The 17,220-nt window shown below is 50.2% G+C and overlaps 1 protein-coding gene across 1 annotated transcript in view; it reads left to right on the forward strand.

The window, feature by feature from the left end:
- Positions 1 to 450: 450 nt before the first annotated feature.
- Positions 451 to 17,220, forward strand: part of OTOG (otogelin) — a gene marked incomplete at both ends in the record, with an annotated part of 72,398 nt that continues 55,628 nt past the window's right edge. The window contains 16 exons of the mRNA XM_084240272.1: positions 451 to 562; positions 1,001 to 1,061; positions 1,233 to 1,293; positions 5,666 to 5,741; positions 7,019 to 7,111; positions 7,287 to 7,441; positions 9,472 to 9,590; positions 10,811 to 11,016; positions 11,862 to 11,992; positions 12,236 to 12,342; positions 12,744 to 12,853; positions 13,222 to 13,350; positions 14,197 to 14,305; positions 14,575 to 14,621; positions 15,114 to 15,259; positions 16,726 to 16,858. Coding sequence (XP_084096398.1) covers positions 451 to 562; positions 1,001 to 1,061; positions 1,233 to 1,293; positions 5,666 to 5,741; positions 7,019 to 7,111; positions 7,287 to 7,441; positions 9,472 to 9,590; positions 10,811 to 11,016; positions 11,862 to 11,992; positions 12,236 to 12,342; positions 12,744 to 12,853; positions 13,222 to 13,350; positions 14,197 to 14,305; positions 14,575 to 14,621; positions 15,114 to 15,259; positions 16,726 to 16,858 — 1,795 coding nt within the window. The remainder of the gene's footprint in view (positions 563 to 1,000; positions 1,062 to 1,232; positions 1,294 to 5,665; positions 5,742 to 7,018; positions 7,112 to 7,286; positions 7,442 to 9,471; positions 9,591 to 10,810; positions 11,017 to 11,861; positions 11,993 to 12,235; positions 12,343 to 12,743; positions 12,854 to 13,221; positions 13,351 to 14,196; positions 14,306 to 14,574; positions 14,622 to 15,113; positions 15,260 to 16,725; positions 16,859 to 17,220) is intronic.

Here is a 17,220-nt window from a genome sequence, read left to right on the forward strand (position 1 = left end):
GATAAAATGAGATGGAAAGACCAGACTCACACCAGCATCTGGGGGTTCTGGTGTGAAGGGCTTCCAGGACCTAGTCTTCTGCTTCAGGGAGCTCTGCGGTGTACGGAACAGACAGACAGACAGCTAGATAGATAGATATCTCAACAGGTTGCTACCCAGGCTGCCTCCTTGTTGTCCTGCACATTCTGAATCCAGTCTTTCCTGGGCAGGAGTAGTCACAGGCCAGGAAGAGCAAAGACTAGACTGTGCCATTCCCTTAAATTATGCCAATGAGGGGGGTGGTCCTGTCACCCTCGGGGAGGAGCCAGCGCCTGGGAGGTGGGACGAGTGAACCCTGGGGCTAGAGAGCGAGAAAGGGAGGTGCCACTTAGTGGAGGTGTGACCCTTCCTGGGCTGGAGAAGCACCTCGGACTCAGCTTGCGCTCAGGCTTCCAGGCCCCGCGCACCCTGATGGGGTCCTCCATTCCGCGCGCCCCGGCGCCCGCGCTCTGCCTGCTGCTCGCTGGTGTCTGGCTGCCCGCGGGTGAGCCTGCAGGGGTGTCTCGGCGAGTGCAGTCTCTCGGTGAGAGGGTGTGAACAAGGGGAGGCGAAGTGTTGGGGGAAATTTAGGGGAACCGACCTGGGCAGGTTGGAGAGAGGGAGGAAAAAGAGATTTGAGGGAGCCTCTAAGGACAGCCTGGGAGAAGTTCAGGGGAGAGAGGGCTCCGAAGAGAAGGGAGGCTGGGGACAGCCAGGAGAAAGGGTCTCCAAATAGGCCCAGTGGAAGAGACCCAAGGTGGGGAACTGGAGAGAACTGGGGTACAAAATGTGACAGGAAAGAGTGAGACCCTTGTTGGAGAAGATTAATTAGGGAGGGAAAGAAAAGACAGGAAGCGAGAATGGGAGGGGGATCGTGCAGAGGTTTGTTGGAGAGGGGGAGGGGAATGCAGGTGGGGGCCTGTGGTTGCAAGTTCAACAGAGGGAGGCATCACCTGAGTCCAGAGTAATTCTCCCTCGCCAGCGGCAGCACTCACACCCAGGGGCAATGCAGAGGTGCAGCCTGAGCCAGCCAAGGATCCCAGGTGAGTAGATGCTAGCTTGTGGCTGCCCCACTCACTGCTCCTGCATTGATTCCTGGTATGAGTGACCCCAGGGGTTTATACCAAGAGGGTGGAACCCATGGATCTTGTGGTAGTGGGGGGACCTGGGCAGTTCCTAGCCCCTCACCCATGCCAGTCTTGCTTCTTTTTTAGCCACAGCCATCAAGAGGCAGCCCTGATCACAGATGATGCTAGAATGGTGATGGGAGGCCAGGTGAGGGGAGTCTGGGGAAGGGGGGTATCACTGGGTCAGAGGCTGCCAGGAGGTTGTAGGATAGTTGTCTCTGGAATTAGTTAGAAGGGAACAAAGTTTCTGGTATCTCCACTATGCAAAGTTATAAATCACTTCTTGTCCTACTCTCTTAATGCCTTGGGGTTCTAGAGCCAGCTTTTTTTTTTTTTTTTTTTAAGGGTAAGAGGCACCAAGATGTGAACTCAGACAGCTGAGTTCTCCCCTACCCCTAGTGAAAGTGGGAAGGTGAGGGACTAGGCGAGTGGAGTTTTTTCCTGCTTAACCTGGTGGGGTTTGCAAGGAAGGATGATTGAGAAGCAGAGCTCTGAACTACTGTCCTGAGTCTTGACCCTTTCCGCTGCTTCCTGGGTTCCTCCACACATTCAGAAGAGGTGGTGTTTTAGTCTCTCTTTGCCAAATTTCTTTGGTCTCTGGATCAGGTGACTCAGGGTGTCTTTCCAGTCCTGGCCTGCATTTGCCTCCTTTCTAAGCCTCATGTTTCAAATCCAGCCCCCTATAGCTGGGTCTCCCCAGGCATCTTGATTTTCAACCCACACCCACCCACCCACCCACCCCCCCCACCCCCCCACCCCGTGCTAAGGGTCAGTTCTGGATAGCTTCTTTTTTTTTTGGTAAGATTTATTTATTTATGCATACAAGAGCTATGGTACAGGCCAGAGGTGAATGGGGTGAGAAGATTCACCAGAGACAGAGTGTGGAACAGAACAGGCAGATTGACTGAAGTACACTGCTGAGGGGAGCAGCAGGTGAGTCAGGAGAGGTTTGCTGCGCCACATGGGTTGCTCCCTGGCTGGGGATCGAACTCGTGCTTCAGAGGCTATGGACAGCTTCATAGGTTGCGTCTAAACCTTGTGCCACCAGGGAGGCCCATGGGTAGCTTCTTATGCCAATCTAACGTTTGTAATAGAAAACAGTAGTCCCAAATACTTGCCTTTGGAAATAGATATGAGGACCCCAAAGTGACCAGGTATGCTTATCCTGCAACATGTGGATTACCTGGGGATTTTACTTCTTATCTATTTGTCCATGCCTCACGCTCTAGAATCACAATCAGGTATAGTTTGAGTGGAAGGATAATGTTATTCTTTTCATAGATGGGGAAGTTGAGGTAAGTGGGTGACTTTTGGGGGGCCTCCAAGGAGCAGGTGGATCCAGGCCTATTCCCCAGCACCATGAATGTCCCATAGGATCCAGGGATTTTTGGATTTTAGTGGGGGAAATAATCCTTACTCTGGCAGACTTATCTATTCTTCTTGCTGGATTTTAGGGCAGCTTCCTGAAATCCAGGATCAGACTCATACTAGCATCTGGAGTCTCAGGTGTGAAGGGTTTCCAGGAACTTTTTCCATGGGGAAGCATCTGAAGCAGGGAACCCTAGTAGGTTTCTCAAATCACACTTGAGAGCAAATAAGTGATTGGAATGGCCCTTCTTTAAAGAAAATGTAATGGGGATGTGGGGTAATGAAGCTATTTAGTTAGAAAGTGAAACTGGGGTCCTTCAAGGGTTTCTAACTGTAATGCCCTCATCAGTAAGGAGGGCACCCCAGATCAGCAGCCCTTGATCCATTTCAGTGCTGCCTCACCCCAGTAGAGCTCAGCCTTTCTCTAGAGAATCGATAATGTAGACCCGGGGTCCATGAACTGGGATGGGGAAATGCATTATTTACAAAAGCCTCAATCTAACCTGCACTGATTCCTGGTGTGAGTGACCTCAAGGGTTTACCAAGAGGGCTCTGCAGGTCTGAGCCCTATTACTGATATCTGACCCCTGGCCTGTCCCAGGAACTGGATAAAATGAGAAATTAGCAGTCCCTTCAGTTATTCCTATAGGTTACAGAAGTGTTAAGTGTCTGTGACTCTCACCAAAAGAGGTCACAGATATTTTCATATCATCTTATAGTTTTGTTGTTATGCTCACTATGTCAAAAATTTCATAATGACAAGAACTGCTGCTGGCATTTATTATTTAATATGTTAATTAAGAAGCTCAACTATTACTGAATCACATTTTTTAATAAAATGCTTTCATAACTACACTGCCATGCAATTTATTTCCTTTGGCATCTTTGGTTGTGCTTAATGTATTTTAAAATAATCTGAGATGGGATCCATAGGCTTCGCTAGATTGTCAGAGGGATTCACTAGATTGCCAAAGGCATAAAAATGATTACCAGCTCCTAATCTATACTGAAGTCTAGTCATCTGGACAGGCTTTAAAATTTGTCTCCACAAAATGGTCTCGACTCTTTGCAGCACAGGCTATCATACCTTCAACACTTATCTCAGAGGCCACTTCTGAGGTAGGGACGAGGAGTGGAGACCCACAAAGTTTAAGTTTAATTAATACACAGAGGCTAAGTTTAATAGGGACCTATGGGATTTGGTGGTGACTGTTTTACTGGCTACTTTGTCCTATTTTCTCATGGTCTCTGAGGCTCCATGAGGTTGGAGCCTGATGCCTGGGGTTCTGGACCTGCAAAGTAAAGAGAGTCAGGGTGAACCTAGGACCCAGAAGCAATGGCATAAACACACTGAAATAAGGTCTAGTAGGGTCCCTCCTAGGGGCCAGCAGCACAGAAGGAGGGGCCAGATGGAGAGTCTCGGCTCACCAAGGAGGAGCAAAGAGCCGGGCTTGGGCTCTGGGACCAAGGGTACTTGTTATTTCTGTGTCTGAGTCCTTTGCTGGAGGCTGGGGTTCAGGCGCAGAGTTGCAGAGTTGACCGGAAGGGAAGACATACGAGACAAGTGTCCACAGTGTGGTTTGTCATTTGTTGGCCCATGAACAAGAATGCGAGCTTCATGAGGACAGAGGCTTTGTCCTGTTCACTGAATTATGGTCCAGGGCCAGGTACATAATTGTGGGAAGTTGTACAAAGGAGGATACTGAGGCTACTAGAGGGAGAAGCCCACTGTGGCCAGGGCCCAGGCTCAGGTTGTTATAGAGCAACCCCAATATTAAACGGGTTCCTGGCTGTGGGTCCTCACCCGCGCGCTTTAAAGGGACTTATGAATACTCCACTACAGACACACACAAAAGGTTAATAAAAGGTTTATTTACAAGAGAAAAGGAAATAAGGAAAATGTACAACTCAGGGAGAAAATAGGGAAATAAAGTCTTTAATGTGTCCTACCCGATCCGACGAACTGGAAACCCAAAGGCACTCTCAGAGCTGACCGGACGCTGCAAGCTGGCTAAGAGCCCAAAAATGGAGAGCCCCCAAAGCCCACGTGTCTGCCTTTTGTATCCACCTGGCTGCTTAACCCCACCCTCAGGTCCCAGCCACCTTCCCTTTGGTGGTGATGGGATTTGGAGTTCCCAGTGTCTTTGGCTTTGACCTGGGGTGGGGGTGGAGTCCACAAAGCCTATATGGAATTTGCTTTGGGACATCCTTATCCCCCTAACAATTCCCCCCTTTCACTTGTTGCCACCATTTCCATGGTGATGAAGATCGAATATATGGAGGTTGGGATGCAGTCTCAGATGAACATTTTGTCAGGTTCCAGGAGCATACTGAGTCAGGTCCACAAAGCCTATATGGAATTTGCTTTGGGACATCCTTTTCCCCCTAACAAGGTGACATCACATTCCTCACACTAGGGTTGGAAAGGTTGGGGGGCCTAGTCAGCTAACAAAGGGATGACACGTGATGTTCAAGACAGTCCTAATTTCAGGTGATTTATACCTAAGAGGCCAAGTATTGAGATTTCTGGTCTGGAAAATATATTTCTTAGTTACCTTGCCTATGTCCTCTTCAGATTTGTGGTATCAGAGAGTCCTGAGGATAGGGTGTGGTGATCTGGAGGCATTGTTTTCGCTCTTGTTAGAAGAACCCAAAAGAAAGGTTGGGGTGGGGGTAGGGTGAGATGTTTCTCTGCCCTGGGGTAAGGGGCTGCTTTTGTTTCTCAGCTCAGCCTTACAAGGTTTCTGTGGTGAGGAGGAGCCACGTTTGTTCTCCAGACAAGGAGGTTTTGTGTCGGACTGTGGAAGACACAAAGGTTCACTGGGGAGGGAAGGAGGGAGGAGAGCTGGGGGATATTGGAGCATGGAAGGAAAGAAATGTGTTCAGGCTATAGGCCTCCCCAACCTTTCATGGAGATGGCCACTTGGGAGGATAAAAACTAGACCTTCACTCCTGGGCATAGAGCAGACCTGAAATCCTCCCTGTCAGTCCTCACAGGTGAGCCTGGGGAGGTGGAGGGACTTGGCACCAAGGGCAAAGGGAGCCCCCCAGCCCCTCAACCTTGAGGTACTTGGTGGGAAGGGCTATGACCTCCTGGAAAGCTGTTTTCCCTCAAGTCACATCATGTCTCTTGCTTCTCCTGTTTTTAAAAGGAGGTTGAAGCCCTGGACATCTTGGCTGTGTCTTCCTGGGAAAGGCGGCTCCATCGGGCCAAATGTGCACCATCTTGTAAGTGGTCTCCTTGTGGCCTGTGGGCTGTATGTGAGAAGGCCCCGGCCTCCAAAGGCCTGTGACAGCAAAGGGGTTTCCCTCTGGGCCTCTTTTCCCCTCACCACACTCCTTTCTGCTTTGCCTTCCTGTCTTCTGTGGCCTTTCTCTCACCTATATTCCAATGCGAGTCTCTCTTCCTTCTGGTTTATGTCTTGGCCTCTTCCCCTGCACTTATGGAGCAGTGAGGAGAGGTCTCTTGAAGTCTGCCTGCTCACCCTGTTATAGGACAGAGGAACCCCCCAAAGCCCACGTGTCTGTCTTTATACTCACTTGGCTGCTTAACCCCACCCGCAGGTCCCAGCCACCTTCCCTTTGGTGGTGATGGGATTTGGAGTTCCCAGTGTCTTTGGCTTTGGCCTGGGGTGGGGGTGGAGTCCACAAAGCCTGTATGAAATTAGCTTTAGGACATACTTTTCCCCCTAACAACCCCACATGCTCCATATTCTCAGTTCTGCTGGTCTTGCCTAGAGGCCAGGAATTTTGAACTTAGGGAGTCAAAATGGGAGCAGCCCCGATATTGAACGGGTTCCTGGCTGTGGGTCCTCACCCGCGCGCTTAAAAGGGACTTATTAATACTCCAATACAGGCACACACAAAAGGTTAATAAAAGGTTTATTTACAAGGGAAAAAGGAAATAAGGAAAATGTACAACTCAGGGAGAAAATAGGGAAATAAAGTCTTTAATGTGTCCTACCCAATCTGCCGACCTGGAAAACCCAAAGTCACTCTCAGAGCTGGCCAGACGCTGCGAGCTGGCGGGGAGCCAAAATGGGGACCCCCCCAAAGCCCACATGTCTGCCTTTTATATCCACCTGGCTGCTTAACCCCACCCTCAGGTCCCAGCCACCTTCCCTTTGGTGGTGATGGGATTTGGAGTTCCCAGTGTCTTTGGCTTTGGCCTGGGGTGGGGGTGGAGTCCACAAAGCCTGTATGGAATTAGCTTTAGGACATCCTTTTCCCCCTAGCAAAAAGTCTAGGTGGGGCTGGGCTGAGGGCCACTTGGTGCATCTTAAAGACAGGTACTCTGTTCCCACCCCACCTGCCTGCCAGGAAGGTGACAGGCAGCAGTCCAAGTTACCTGGTCATGTGCCCCTTAAGGTTAGCTACTAAGGAACCCTGGAACTATCTGAGATGGGGATCTGAGTTTCTCCAGGCCCCAGCTTGAAGAAAGTGCTGCATCACTGGGTTCTGTCAACCTTGGCTAAACTGAAGTGCCTTCTATATTTCTCTTGCAGACTTGTTTTCCTGCTTCAATGGGGGAGAATGTGTGCACCCCACCTACTGTGATTGCAGACGCTTCAATGCCACTGGGCCACGCTGCCAGATGGGTGGGTCTGGGCTCAATCCTGCCCCTGAGAGGAGCTGTGGGTACAGGGAAAGCTGTGGGCTGGTGGGGTCCTGGGCTGGGAGGAGATGGGGTTGTTCCGCCAGGGCTGAAACCATCAACCCCTGGCTTGGTGCTCACCACCGCTACTCAGAGAGGTTTTCTTTTCCCTGGCTCAGTGTACAATGCTGGTCCGGAACGGGATAGCATCTGCCGGGCGTGGGGACAGCACCATGTGGAGACATTTGATGGCCTCTACTACTATCTCTCTGGGAAGGGCAGTTACACACTGGTGGGGTGCCACGAACCAGAGGGGCAGATCTTCTCAGTCCAGGTGAGGCCTTCTCTGCCCTGTCTGTCCAGGAAAACTCCATAGGCCATGGTTGCTGGGTTGGTCTGGGTTCTGCTTGTCATAGTTAGAGAGATTGGCAGCTTCCTCCCCACTGCCAGATCTTACCTAGAGAGTCTGCACTTAGAAGGAACTGGGAGCTCCCCAGTTCTCTCACCAACCCACTCCTAGTTGCTCCTGGCCATTTATTCATTTAGTTGCTCATTCATCAAGTATTTATTAAATGTATACCTGTACTCTTCCTGGCACAAGGTTTGTAGTAGCCTTGTGGACAACAAAACGATGAAGTTCTGTCCTTACAGAACTTTTAGTCTAATGAGGAAAACAGACATCAAAGCAAATGAATCATTTAAAATGCAACTGAGTGCTACAGAGGAGAAATGCAAAATGCTAGAAGAGCATGAGATGGAAACTTAACTGTGCTTATTGGGAAGGATGGTGGTCAGGAAGGGCTTCCTGAGGGAAGTGACATTTAAATTGGGATTGAAGAATGAATTCAAATTAACCAAGTGAAGGGCCACAGGATAAGGAGGTGGACATGAGAACATTCTAGGCAAAGGGAATTTGCCTCAGGGAAATGATAGAGGTTCTGGATGACTCGGTTCAGGGTCACCTCCTCTAGAAGCCTTTCTGGATGCCCTGACCTCCTGAGCTGATGTAGAAGCTCCTCTCTGTGTAAAAAAAGTTCTACATAACTGTCATTGCATTTCTTTTATAAAGGTCTGTTTCAGGGTTGGTCTCTACCACATGTAAGCTTTCCAAGCTAGTGACCATGTCTGCTCGTTTGGGGTTCCCTACACCTGGATGGGTGCTCGGTAGAAGTTTGTTCTTGTACATGTATGTGTGTGAGACTCACTATTGAGTGGGGCTGGGTTTACAGATTTGCCTCATGTATTGAGTCATGGGACCTTCAGACATGAAAAACTGGTGTGTGGTACCCAAGGCAGAGCAGGGAGAATCAGTCAGTATCCCCAGCACATCCAGGGAATGGCTCTTCATCTGGAGAAAAGTCTATTTGGAGCCAGCTCTGCTGGCTCAAGGGGTGGGGAGTGTGGGGTGATCCCAGTGCTCAGTGTCACCCCTCTGTCAGCCAGGTTTGCTCCTTCTGTTCAGGTTCAAACCTGCGTACAGGCTGCCCTGGGGCCTATTCCCTGAGAACCCTGACTGATTCTCCCTGCTCTGCCTTGGGTACCACACACCAGTTTTTCATGACTGTCATTTCATGATGGATATGTTTGAATTAGACTAATGGGGTGCCACATGCCTGTTGGTCATTCTATCAACTTAGTCACAACCAGCACAGAAAAAAGAGAATAGAAAATCTTGTAAGAATGCAGTGTACATTCATAGACATCAGTATTATTTTGTCGCATTTTGCTTTATGTGTCTATATATAACTTCTTATTGTGGGTCATGATCAGATAAGTTAAAAAACTATTTAATTAGACTATGGAGTAGTGTTCATGGGTCCCACTTAACCACATTTAATAATAATCTAGTGAAAGGTCTGCTTATGGGGAGGGTTTCCACACTTGGCAGAGACATATTTTCAGACCTTTTCTCTACACTCAGGGGGAAGCTTCATCTCCCTTTCCTGTTTAGGGCTTGGAGATATGGGTTTTATATAAGTGTAAGTGTATAATCTCACTTTAATCTGATGGGATAACCTGGGTGGATAAACAAAAGTTCCAGAAAAAGGAAGATAACAAGATAAAATGGCAAAAGGCCTGAATTTGAGCCATCAGATCTGGACTAGAATCCTGTATGTGTGTATAATCTTTATCACTTCAACTTCACGGTTGTCTTCTTTCTGAAATGCAGATAATCATAGACTTCCTGTGGCTAAGTGGTGGGGAGAGGGGGATTGATGGGAAAGATGGCAGAGGAAAGGTGCTTGGCATCCAGAAGGACAGAGGACAGCATTAATGGAACCTCAACAGGGTGCCGCTGGGCCCAGGGCTGAAGCTCAGGGTCTGTGGCAGGTCTGCACACTGGTCTCTCAACCCCCCAATCAGGTGCACAATGACCCGCAGTGTGGCTCCTCCCCCTACACCTGCTCCAGGTCTGTCAGCCTCTTCTTTGCAGGCGAGCAGGAAATTCATCTGGCCAAGGAGGTCACCCATGGAGGTGTGCGGTAAGTGAACACCCTCTCCCCTGAGCTTTCCCCCTTCCCACACCGGTAGTGGGGAATGGGTGATATCTCTCCTTCTCAGGCCTAAAGGAAATTGTCTTCTGCACGCAAACAGCAGAGTTTCCACTGTGAAGGCAGGGCCAGATTGGCAAGCCAGGTTTCTAGTCAGCCACGTTTGTAGAAAGATGTGTCCCTCATGATGTGCTAGACCCCTCAGGTCTTGTGGGTTCCCAGGCAGTGGGTTTTCAGACCAACAGCAGAGTTCTCCAGATAACTGAGAATCCCAATCTAAGCAGGCTTCATTTTTTCCTTTCACAATTTGAAGGAATCTTTCAACTGCATCATGCTCCTTAGAGCAGATACTGACACCCTTTCAACCTTTTCTGATGACATATGGTCCTTCAATGCTAGTTATCTTGCGGGCCGGAGAGATGCCTGGGGGAACACCCCAGGAGTGAGGAATCTGCTCCCACACCAAATGCTGCCAAACTGTGGTCCTGCCTGAAATCTTCCTTGCATTCTCCACTGTCTTTTCCTATCCTTGCTATCCAGTCACTTCACATTGCTGTTAAGGAGGTCTTCCTGCAATCACCCTTGTCCGCTTCCTCGTCTCCTGCTTCAGATCTGGGAACTGAGTGACCAAGTTTTCTGGGGCGGAGTGTAAAATTGAAGGCCTGCAAGTTTTTCTTCCATGAGACCAGTTCCAGTTTGGGCTGGTTAGAAACTTTTATTTTCCTTTACTGATTTTTGTTTAGCTGGGTTGAAAATTGCCAAGTTCCAGGTTAGCCAGGAAATCCTGTTCTGGTAAAACTGAGAATGAGTCAGGATTGCTATATCCCTTGGGCTTTCTTTTCTACCCCATTTTCCTCCTCTCTCTCTTGCTCTTTATTCTTCCTGCTACTTTTTTGCTCTCTCCAAAGTAAAGTAGATGTCTGCTTCTATTATCTCTCCTGCCTAGAAGGAGTCAAATGCAGTCATTAAGATTTAGCTCAGCAAAGCAAATTGCAATTGTAAACCTCTGAAGACAAAAAGAGTCCCTCTCTCAGGGTGAACTTCCAGTCACCTGAGAAGTCAGGGCAAGGGAAAGAGCAACCTTAGACCCTGTGGTTCCAGAGGCCAAGTGGTGGGGCAGGTGCTGTGTGCTTGATACATGGGGCCTTTGTGAAGGGCCTGGGCGGGTGGAGGTGGTGTGGACGCCGGGAGCTCTGGGCTGTGCTCTGCAGGGTACAGCTGCCGCAGGTGATGGGAAGCCTGCATCTGCAGCGGCTGGCCAGCTACATCATTGTGAGGCATCAGTCGGCCTTCACACTGGCCTGGGATGGCACCTCGGCTATCTACATCAAGATGAGCCCTGAGTTCCTGGGCTGGACCCATGGACTGTGTGGGAACAATAATGCTGATCCTCAGGATGACTTGGTGACCAGCTATGGTGAGGAGCAGGGTGGGTGGCCTCCAAGGAGTTTTGGTGGGGGTGGAGGTACGGGTCAGGCCAGGAGTGATGGGAGGGGACTTGTGGTAGAACCAGAGAGTTGTGGTACTAAAGACCCATTGGGAGGCCTGGGGTCCCTTCTTACCAAATGTGTGGCCTTAAGTGTGTTCTTAACCAGGCCGGACCTCTGTTTCCTCATCTGCAATAGTCACAATGAGAATTCCTACAGGGTTTGTGTAAGGCTGCAATGGGCACCTTGCTAGGTGAGATTGACTTGCAAGGTGTTGGGGGTATGGCAGGGAGCAGCAGGCCTAAAGGAGCCAGTAAGAGAAAGAGGCTTGTTGGAACTGAAGTTACCTGCAGAGGAGTGGTAAGAAGTAAAGGTAAAGGATTTAAAGCCAAATCATAGTGAATCTGGATAGAAGGGAAGTGACACCTTGGCGCACCCACACCATTCTAAGCACTTCACATGTATTATTTCACATAGCCCTTGCAATAACCTCATGGGGGCATAAAGCCCTATTTCACAGATGGGGAAACTGAGACTCAGAGAGGTGCATGAGCTTGTGCAGTCTCACATACTGGCTCTCTTTCTGTTGCATGGTATTGCCTCCCCTGAGTTTAGCGCAGTAGGGAGCCACTGCAGGTTCTTGAGCATTCTTGATTATTGCCACCAAACAGCTTTTTCCAGAGAATCACTGAACTGGGAAAGTGCAGACTGGGATGGAAGCTCAGGTGGTTGGATTCTTCAACTCCTTGCCCTCTTGGCATCTTTTGGCTCCTCCTACCTTCCTGCTCCCTAACCTCATCCTGCCACCCGTGGTTATGCTAGTTCTCCGCTGCAGGGAAGCTGACAGATGATGTGGCTGAGTTCGTACACAGCTGGCAGGAGCAGGCCCCAAATCAACCTCCGGGGCCTACTATCTCCTCCCTGCCTCGCCCACCATGCCTGCAGCAAAGCCCAGGAACTATGCAGGTCGGGACACTCCGAAGAGTCGCCTTCCCTCCCTCTTACCCACACCCCAGTGCATGACTTAAGTTGGTTTCCTGCCTGCTTCTTGGAAAATTCCTGGTTGCAGGGGCCCAGGGTGGCCAGTTCCCTGTCCTCTCCACAATCCTCTTCCTCTGTCCTAATTTGGGGTTCCACGAGGGACTGGTGAAGTCAGAGGCCAGTGCCCAGCTCTGCCTGCCCCCAGCTCTGGCTCTGGCCCTTGTCCAGGGTGTGTATGAGCAGTGTGAGGCGCTGCTGCGGCCCCCATTTGATGCCTGCCACGCCTACGTCAGCCCTCTGCCCTTCATGGCCAGCTGTACCAGTGATCTCTGCCAGTGAGTAGGCAGCCAGCAGCTGGGGTGGTATTGGGTTGTGGAGAGACCTGTCTTAGTATTGGGGTTGGGCTCATTATGGGTCACTGAGCAGAATGATCTGAGGCACTGGCAGATGCCTGAGCTCTGAAACTCTTATCTGCATAAGTGGTACAGAGCTTTGCCACTCAACGGAGGCCCAGAAATGGAGCCTGGCCCCCTATAGGTCACACAAGCCAGTGGCGCTGCTGTGGCTAGAAGTCAGCCTTCCAGTTTGTGGTTCTTTAGACCAGATGCCTTCCCTGGCTTCCTCTCCGAGCGTGGAGAATAGGTGTGCCCTGAGTGCTGGCTCTCTCTAGAGGGTGCTGGGGGTCTGGTGGCAGGTTGGGTCTTGTTCCGGTGTGACCCTTGGCTTTCCTGCACAGATCAGTGGGTGATGAAGCCACCTGGTGCCGGGCACTGGCAGAGTATGCTCGAGCATGTGCCCAGGCGGGCCGGCCCCTGCAGGGCTGGAGGACCCAGCTCTGGCAATGCGGTAGGTGCAGACTGGTGGGCAGGGAGGGATTCAACAAGCTCTGCCCTAGGGGCTGTGAATGGCATTCTCAGGCCTCAGCTCAATGCTCTGTTCTGCTCAGAACCACAGTTGTCAGAGACTTAAGCTCTGAGGTCCATCCCCTTGGGAAAGAGTGGGCCGGTCTGAGGGCCACAGAGTGAGATAAGGGTGGTTCTCAGAGCCTGCCTGACCCTCATCAATGCCCTGGTTATCCAATATTGGGACTAGGGTATCAGGAAAGCAAAGTCTTCCCACTCTCACCCCAAGGCTGGGGTAAGGGCTGGGTGGGTGCTGGCAGGACTGGGGGCAGTAAGGAGCTGATACATGAGCCACTCTCCCTCTCTCCCAAGCCGTGCACTGCAAAGAGAAGGCCTTTACATACAATGAATGCATTGCCTGCTGCCCTGCTTCCTGCCAACCCCGGACATCCTGTGTGGACAGTGAGATTGCCTGTGTGGACGGCTGCTACTGCCCTGATGGTATGGTAGGGGTGGAGTGGGTCCCTGGTAGCATCTGCCTCACCTGCATGCATGGGCATGAAGCAAAGGCACAGAGGATGCCTATTTGTGGAATGAATGAAGGAACAAATAACTAATAAGTGGATATGTAAATGAATGGCTTAAGGTGGGTGGGGGACAAACTGCGGTTCTTGAGAGATTCATCAATAATTTCATCAGTGCTGAATTTTTTTAAATGTGGATGAAGACAGGTCATTCATTCATTTATGTGCTTATCAAATATGCATTTGTCTTAACATTCATCCACACACAATTATTTTGTGCTGCTTTTCATGTTAGCATGTCTACAATGTGCAACTCAGGGCATAAATCTCTGAGGTTGGCGGGTAGACTGAAAAAAATATAAAGATACAGTTATTGACTTCAGGGATCAGACTGGTTGCGGTGATGACACTTGTACATACAACTCCAGTCTGAGGCATGGTGTGGTGAGGGCCAGCTTGTGGGTTCAGATAAGAGATACAAGAATTCAGTGGGGAAAGGGATTGTCAGGAAGGCTTCCTGGAAGAGGTGGTACCTAACTGAGTCTACATATAGTGATATACTTTTGAGAGGTGGAGAGGAGAAGCTAGTTTGTATGCAGGTTGGGGATAAGGGCTACGGGTTCTCTGAGCAAAGGTCTACAGGTAGGATTATTTGCTCAGAGAGTCTGATTTGGCCTGAGCCAAGAATTATGCAGGAGAGAGTTGGCAGTGGGCTCAGAAGTGAAAGAGCTTGGATGAGGAGATTTTTATTACAGGCCCTGGGGAGCCATGAATGTTTGCAAACAGGAACAGAGGTTAAAATTGGCCTTTGTTGTCACCCTAGGGCTGATCTTTGAGGATGGGGGCTGCGTGGCGCCAGCTGAGTGTCCCTGTGAGTTCCATGGGACACTGTACCCGACTGGCTCTGTGGTTAAGGAAGACTGCAATACCTGGTCTGTGTCCATGACTTGGGGGGTTGGGGGAGATAGTGCTTCTCCCAGGCTTTCCATTAGGGCTGCCCATCTGGGGTCTGGGAGCCGTGATGACAAGGGACACTTATTCAGAGTCTCTGAATCCCATTAGCTCCAACCTGTGGGGCAAATCTCCACCTTCCATTTTAGAGATGAGAAGAATGAGGGTGGGGGGCTGGAGCTCTATGGACCCCTCAGATCCACCTCAGGCCTGGAAGGGTGAGCCCCTGCCTCCGTGGTCTCTGTTTCAGCACATGCACTGCAGGCAAGTGGGTGTGTAGCACATCTGTCTGCCCAGGTATGTCTGGCCCCCACCTGGGTCTTTTGTGTCTCCAGTTTGAGGGGAAGGGAAGCTCTGGGGTCAAGCCTGCTGGTGGGGAAGGGGTGGTCACTTGGTTACATTGGTTTGTCCTTTTTGTTTTCTTGAGCCTCTTCCATATTAACTCACCCCTGTAAGGGAGAGTATTATATGGGATTCTATACTCTGAGACCTTCCTGATGATGGGGTAAGGGGTGGAGGCCTTGGACTGAGACTGATCCCCAAATTTAGGTCCTCAGAGAGAGATGCCTAGAGCAAAACTGCATCTCCTCACTGACTGGGACTCTCAAAGGGAAGGTCAGGCTTCAAAGGCAGCCCTGATTCCTGAGGACAGGGCACTGACAGGGAGAGGGAGACCCTGAGGGCCAGCCCCCTGAGGGCAGGGCACTGACGCCTCCTACTGGGAGCAGAGGGAGAGGGAGACCCTGAGGGGCAGCCCCCAGGGGCCTCCTTCCTTTCTTTGCCCCTCAGGTGAATGTTCGGTGACTGGAGACATCCATTTCACCACCTTTGATGGCCGTCGGTACACGTTTCCTGCCACATGTCAGTACATTCTAGCCAAGAGCCGTTCATCAGGCACCTTCACAGTAACACTGCAGAATGCCCCTTGTGGCCTGGTAAGAGCTGGCGACTCCAGTCCATTCCACCAGCCATACCTTCCCTCTGCCCCCTCAGGGACTGGGGACTAAGGGCAGGGCCCTATGTCTTTCCATGACCCACTCATACTGCTGTCTATTCTTTCCGGTCAGAACTAGGGGCCCAGGAATGACCTCTGGCTCTAGAACATCTCCCAGCCGAGAGTTACTTCCCTTTCCTGGACCTCAGTGTTTAAAAAATCTCTGAAATAGGTCTAATTCAACTTCATCTTCTCTGCCTCATAGTGTTTCTTCAACATCTGTGTTTATTTGTTCAGTAAATACTGAACGTCTAATTGTGTCAGATGTGTTTGGTCTTGGAAACTAGGATGAATTAGACAGGCTCTGCAGACAAGTCACCTCATAACCCACTGTGTTATAGGAGCCGTGACAACACAGTGAGTACAAGGTAGCTCTCCAAGGAGGAACTTTTCATTGCTTTGCCCAGGTGTTGGGCAGGGGAGGGGTGGCTCAGAAAAGGCTTCCTGGAGGAAGTGTCCCCTGAATTGCATCAGTCAGAGTAGACATACTGAGAAAATGCCCAGCTTGCATGTCTGGGATAGATGTGGTCAATGCACTGCCCATTGCTGACTATGTCCAACTTTCTTTCTCTTTAGGCTTGAGTAACTCCCTTCACTTTCCCCACCAGGGATTGCTCTCTGATCAGGAGACTCCTTGTCTTCAAAAGGGAGGCCACGCCCATCACATCCTGAGGGTGCCAAAAAAAAAGCCCAGATAGACAAACACAGCCCAGCTGGGCGCCTTCCCACTCATGGAGTTCTAGAGTGTTAGACTACCTGAGGGTTATGGGACCTCAGGGGTCCGTTACTCAGTCCCCTCCCCCAACATGGCAAGAGCTCAAACTCTAGTACTGGGTGAATTAGGCCAAGTGGCACCTTGGTCCCAGGAATGTGGACTCCTAAAATATGTGTTTGCCCCAGCTCCAACATAATAATAGGCTTCATAGCAATATGATGGCTTCTCTAGACAGATGTCCACAACCTTGATAGGTAGCCAGCAATGTGGGGTGACCCCCTCCTCTGCTTGTCTGTACTTCTTGACAGCACATTCTTCTTACCATGAACCAGGTCTCTTCTTTGTGAAGAGCTCATTTCCTGTCTGGCTGTGAGTGGAGCTTAATACTCTCCAGGATGTGGCACTTGGAGAGAGCTATACAAATACCCATCAAAGGATAAAATGAAAGTCCTGGATTGTAGTTGGGTAGGGGAGGCCAGTGTTTCTGAAGCAAGAGTCTGGGTCATCTGGGGTCTCTCTCTGCTCTCTGTGTCACAGACATTTGAGAATTGGTCATCTTTTTTTATTGTAGTACCCCAGGTCTGTGAGGACTCTCCCCTGGTCTCAAAGCACACGAGAATCCCCACCTCTGGAGGCCTCCATTGGCACCAGCATGGGCCAGACTAAATGTCCTGTTGCCTTTCTCTCTCCAGAACCAGGATGGAGTCTGTGTCCAGTCAGTATCAGTGATTCTGCACCAGGACCCTCGGAGGCAGGTGACCCTGACTCAAGCTGGAGATGTCCTTCTGTTTGACCAGTACAAGGTCACCCCACCCTATACAGATGGTACGGCTGGTGGAGGAGAGTTCGCAGGGACCTGGCTGCCCTGGCTTCTTTTTCCAGGCTCCTTTGGCTAAAGGCACTGGCACTCAGCAAGAGCTCACTTTCTAGTCCTGGGTGAATCAGGCCAAGGAGTATCTTGGTCCCAGGAATGCGGACTCCTGAAATATGTCTTTGGCCTGACTCCAGCTTAACAAGAGGCTTCATAGAAATATGATGGTTTCTCTTAACATTAGCATAAGAATGGGGTTGTTTCCCATCCCTATTCATGTTAATAATTACTTATTATCCTGTCTGGATCATAAGGGATTTGTGGGAGTTCTAAGAAAACATCTAAGAAAAATGGCAAAACTATTACAAAGTAAGCT

Source organism: Talpa europaea (genome assembly GCF_964194135.1).
Source record: "Talpa europaea genome assembly, chromosome: 1".
In the NCBI taxonomy this organism is placed as follows: Eukaryota; Metazoa; Chordata; class Mammalia; order Eulipotyphla; family Talpidae; genus Talpa; species Talpa europaea.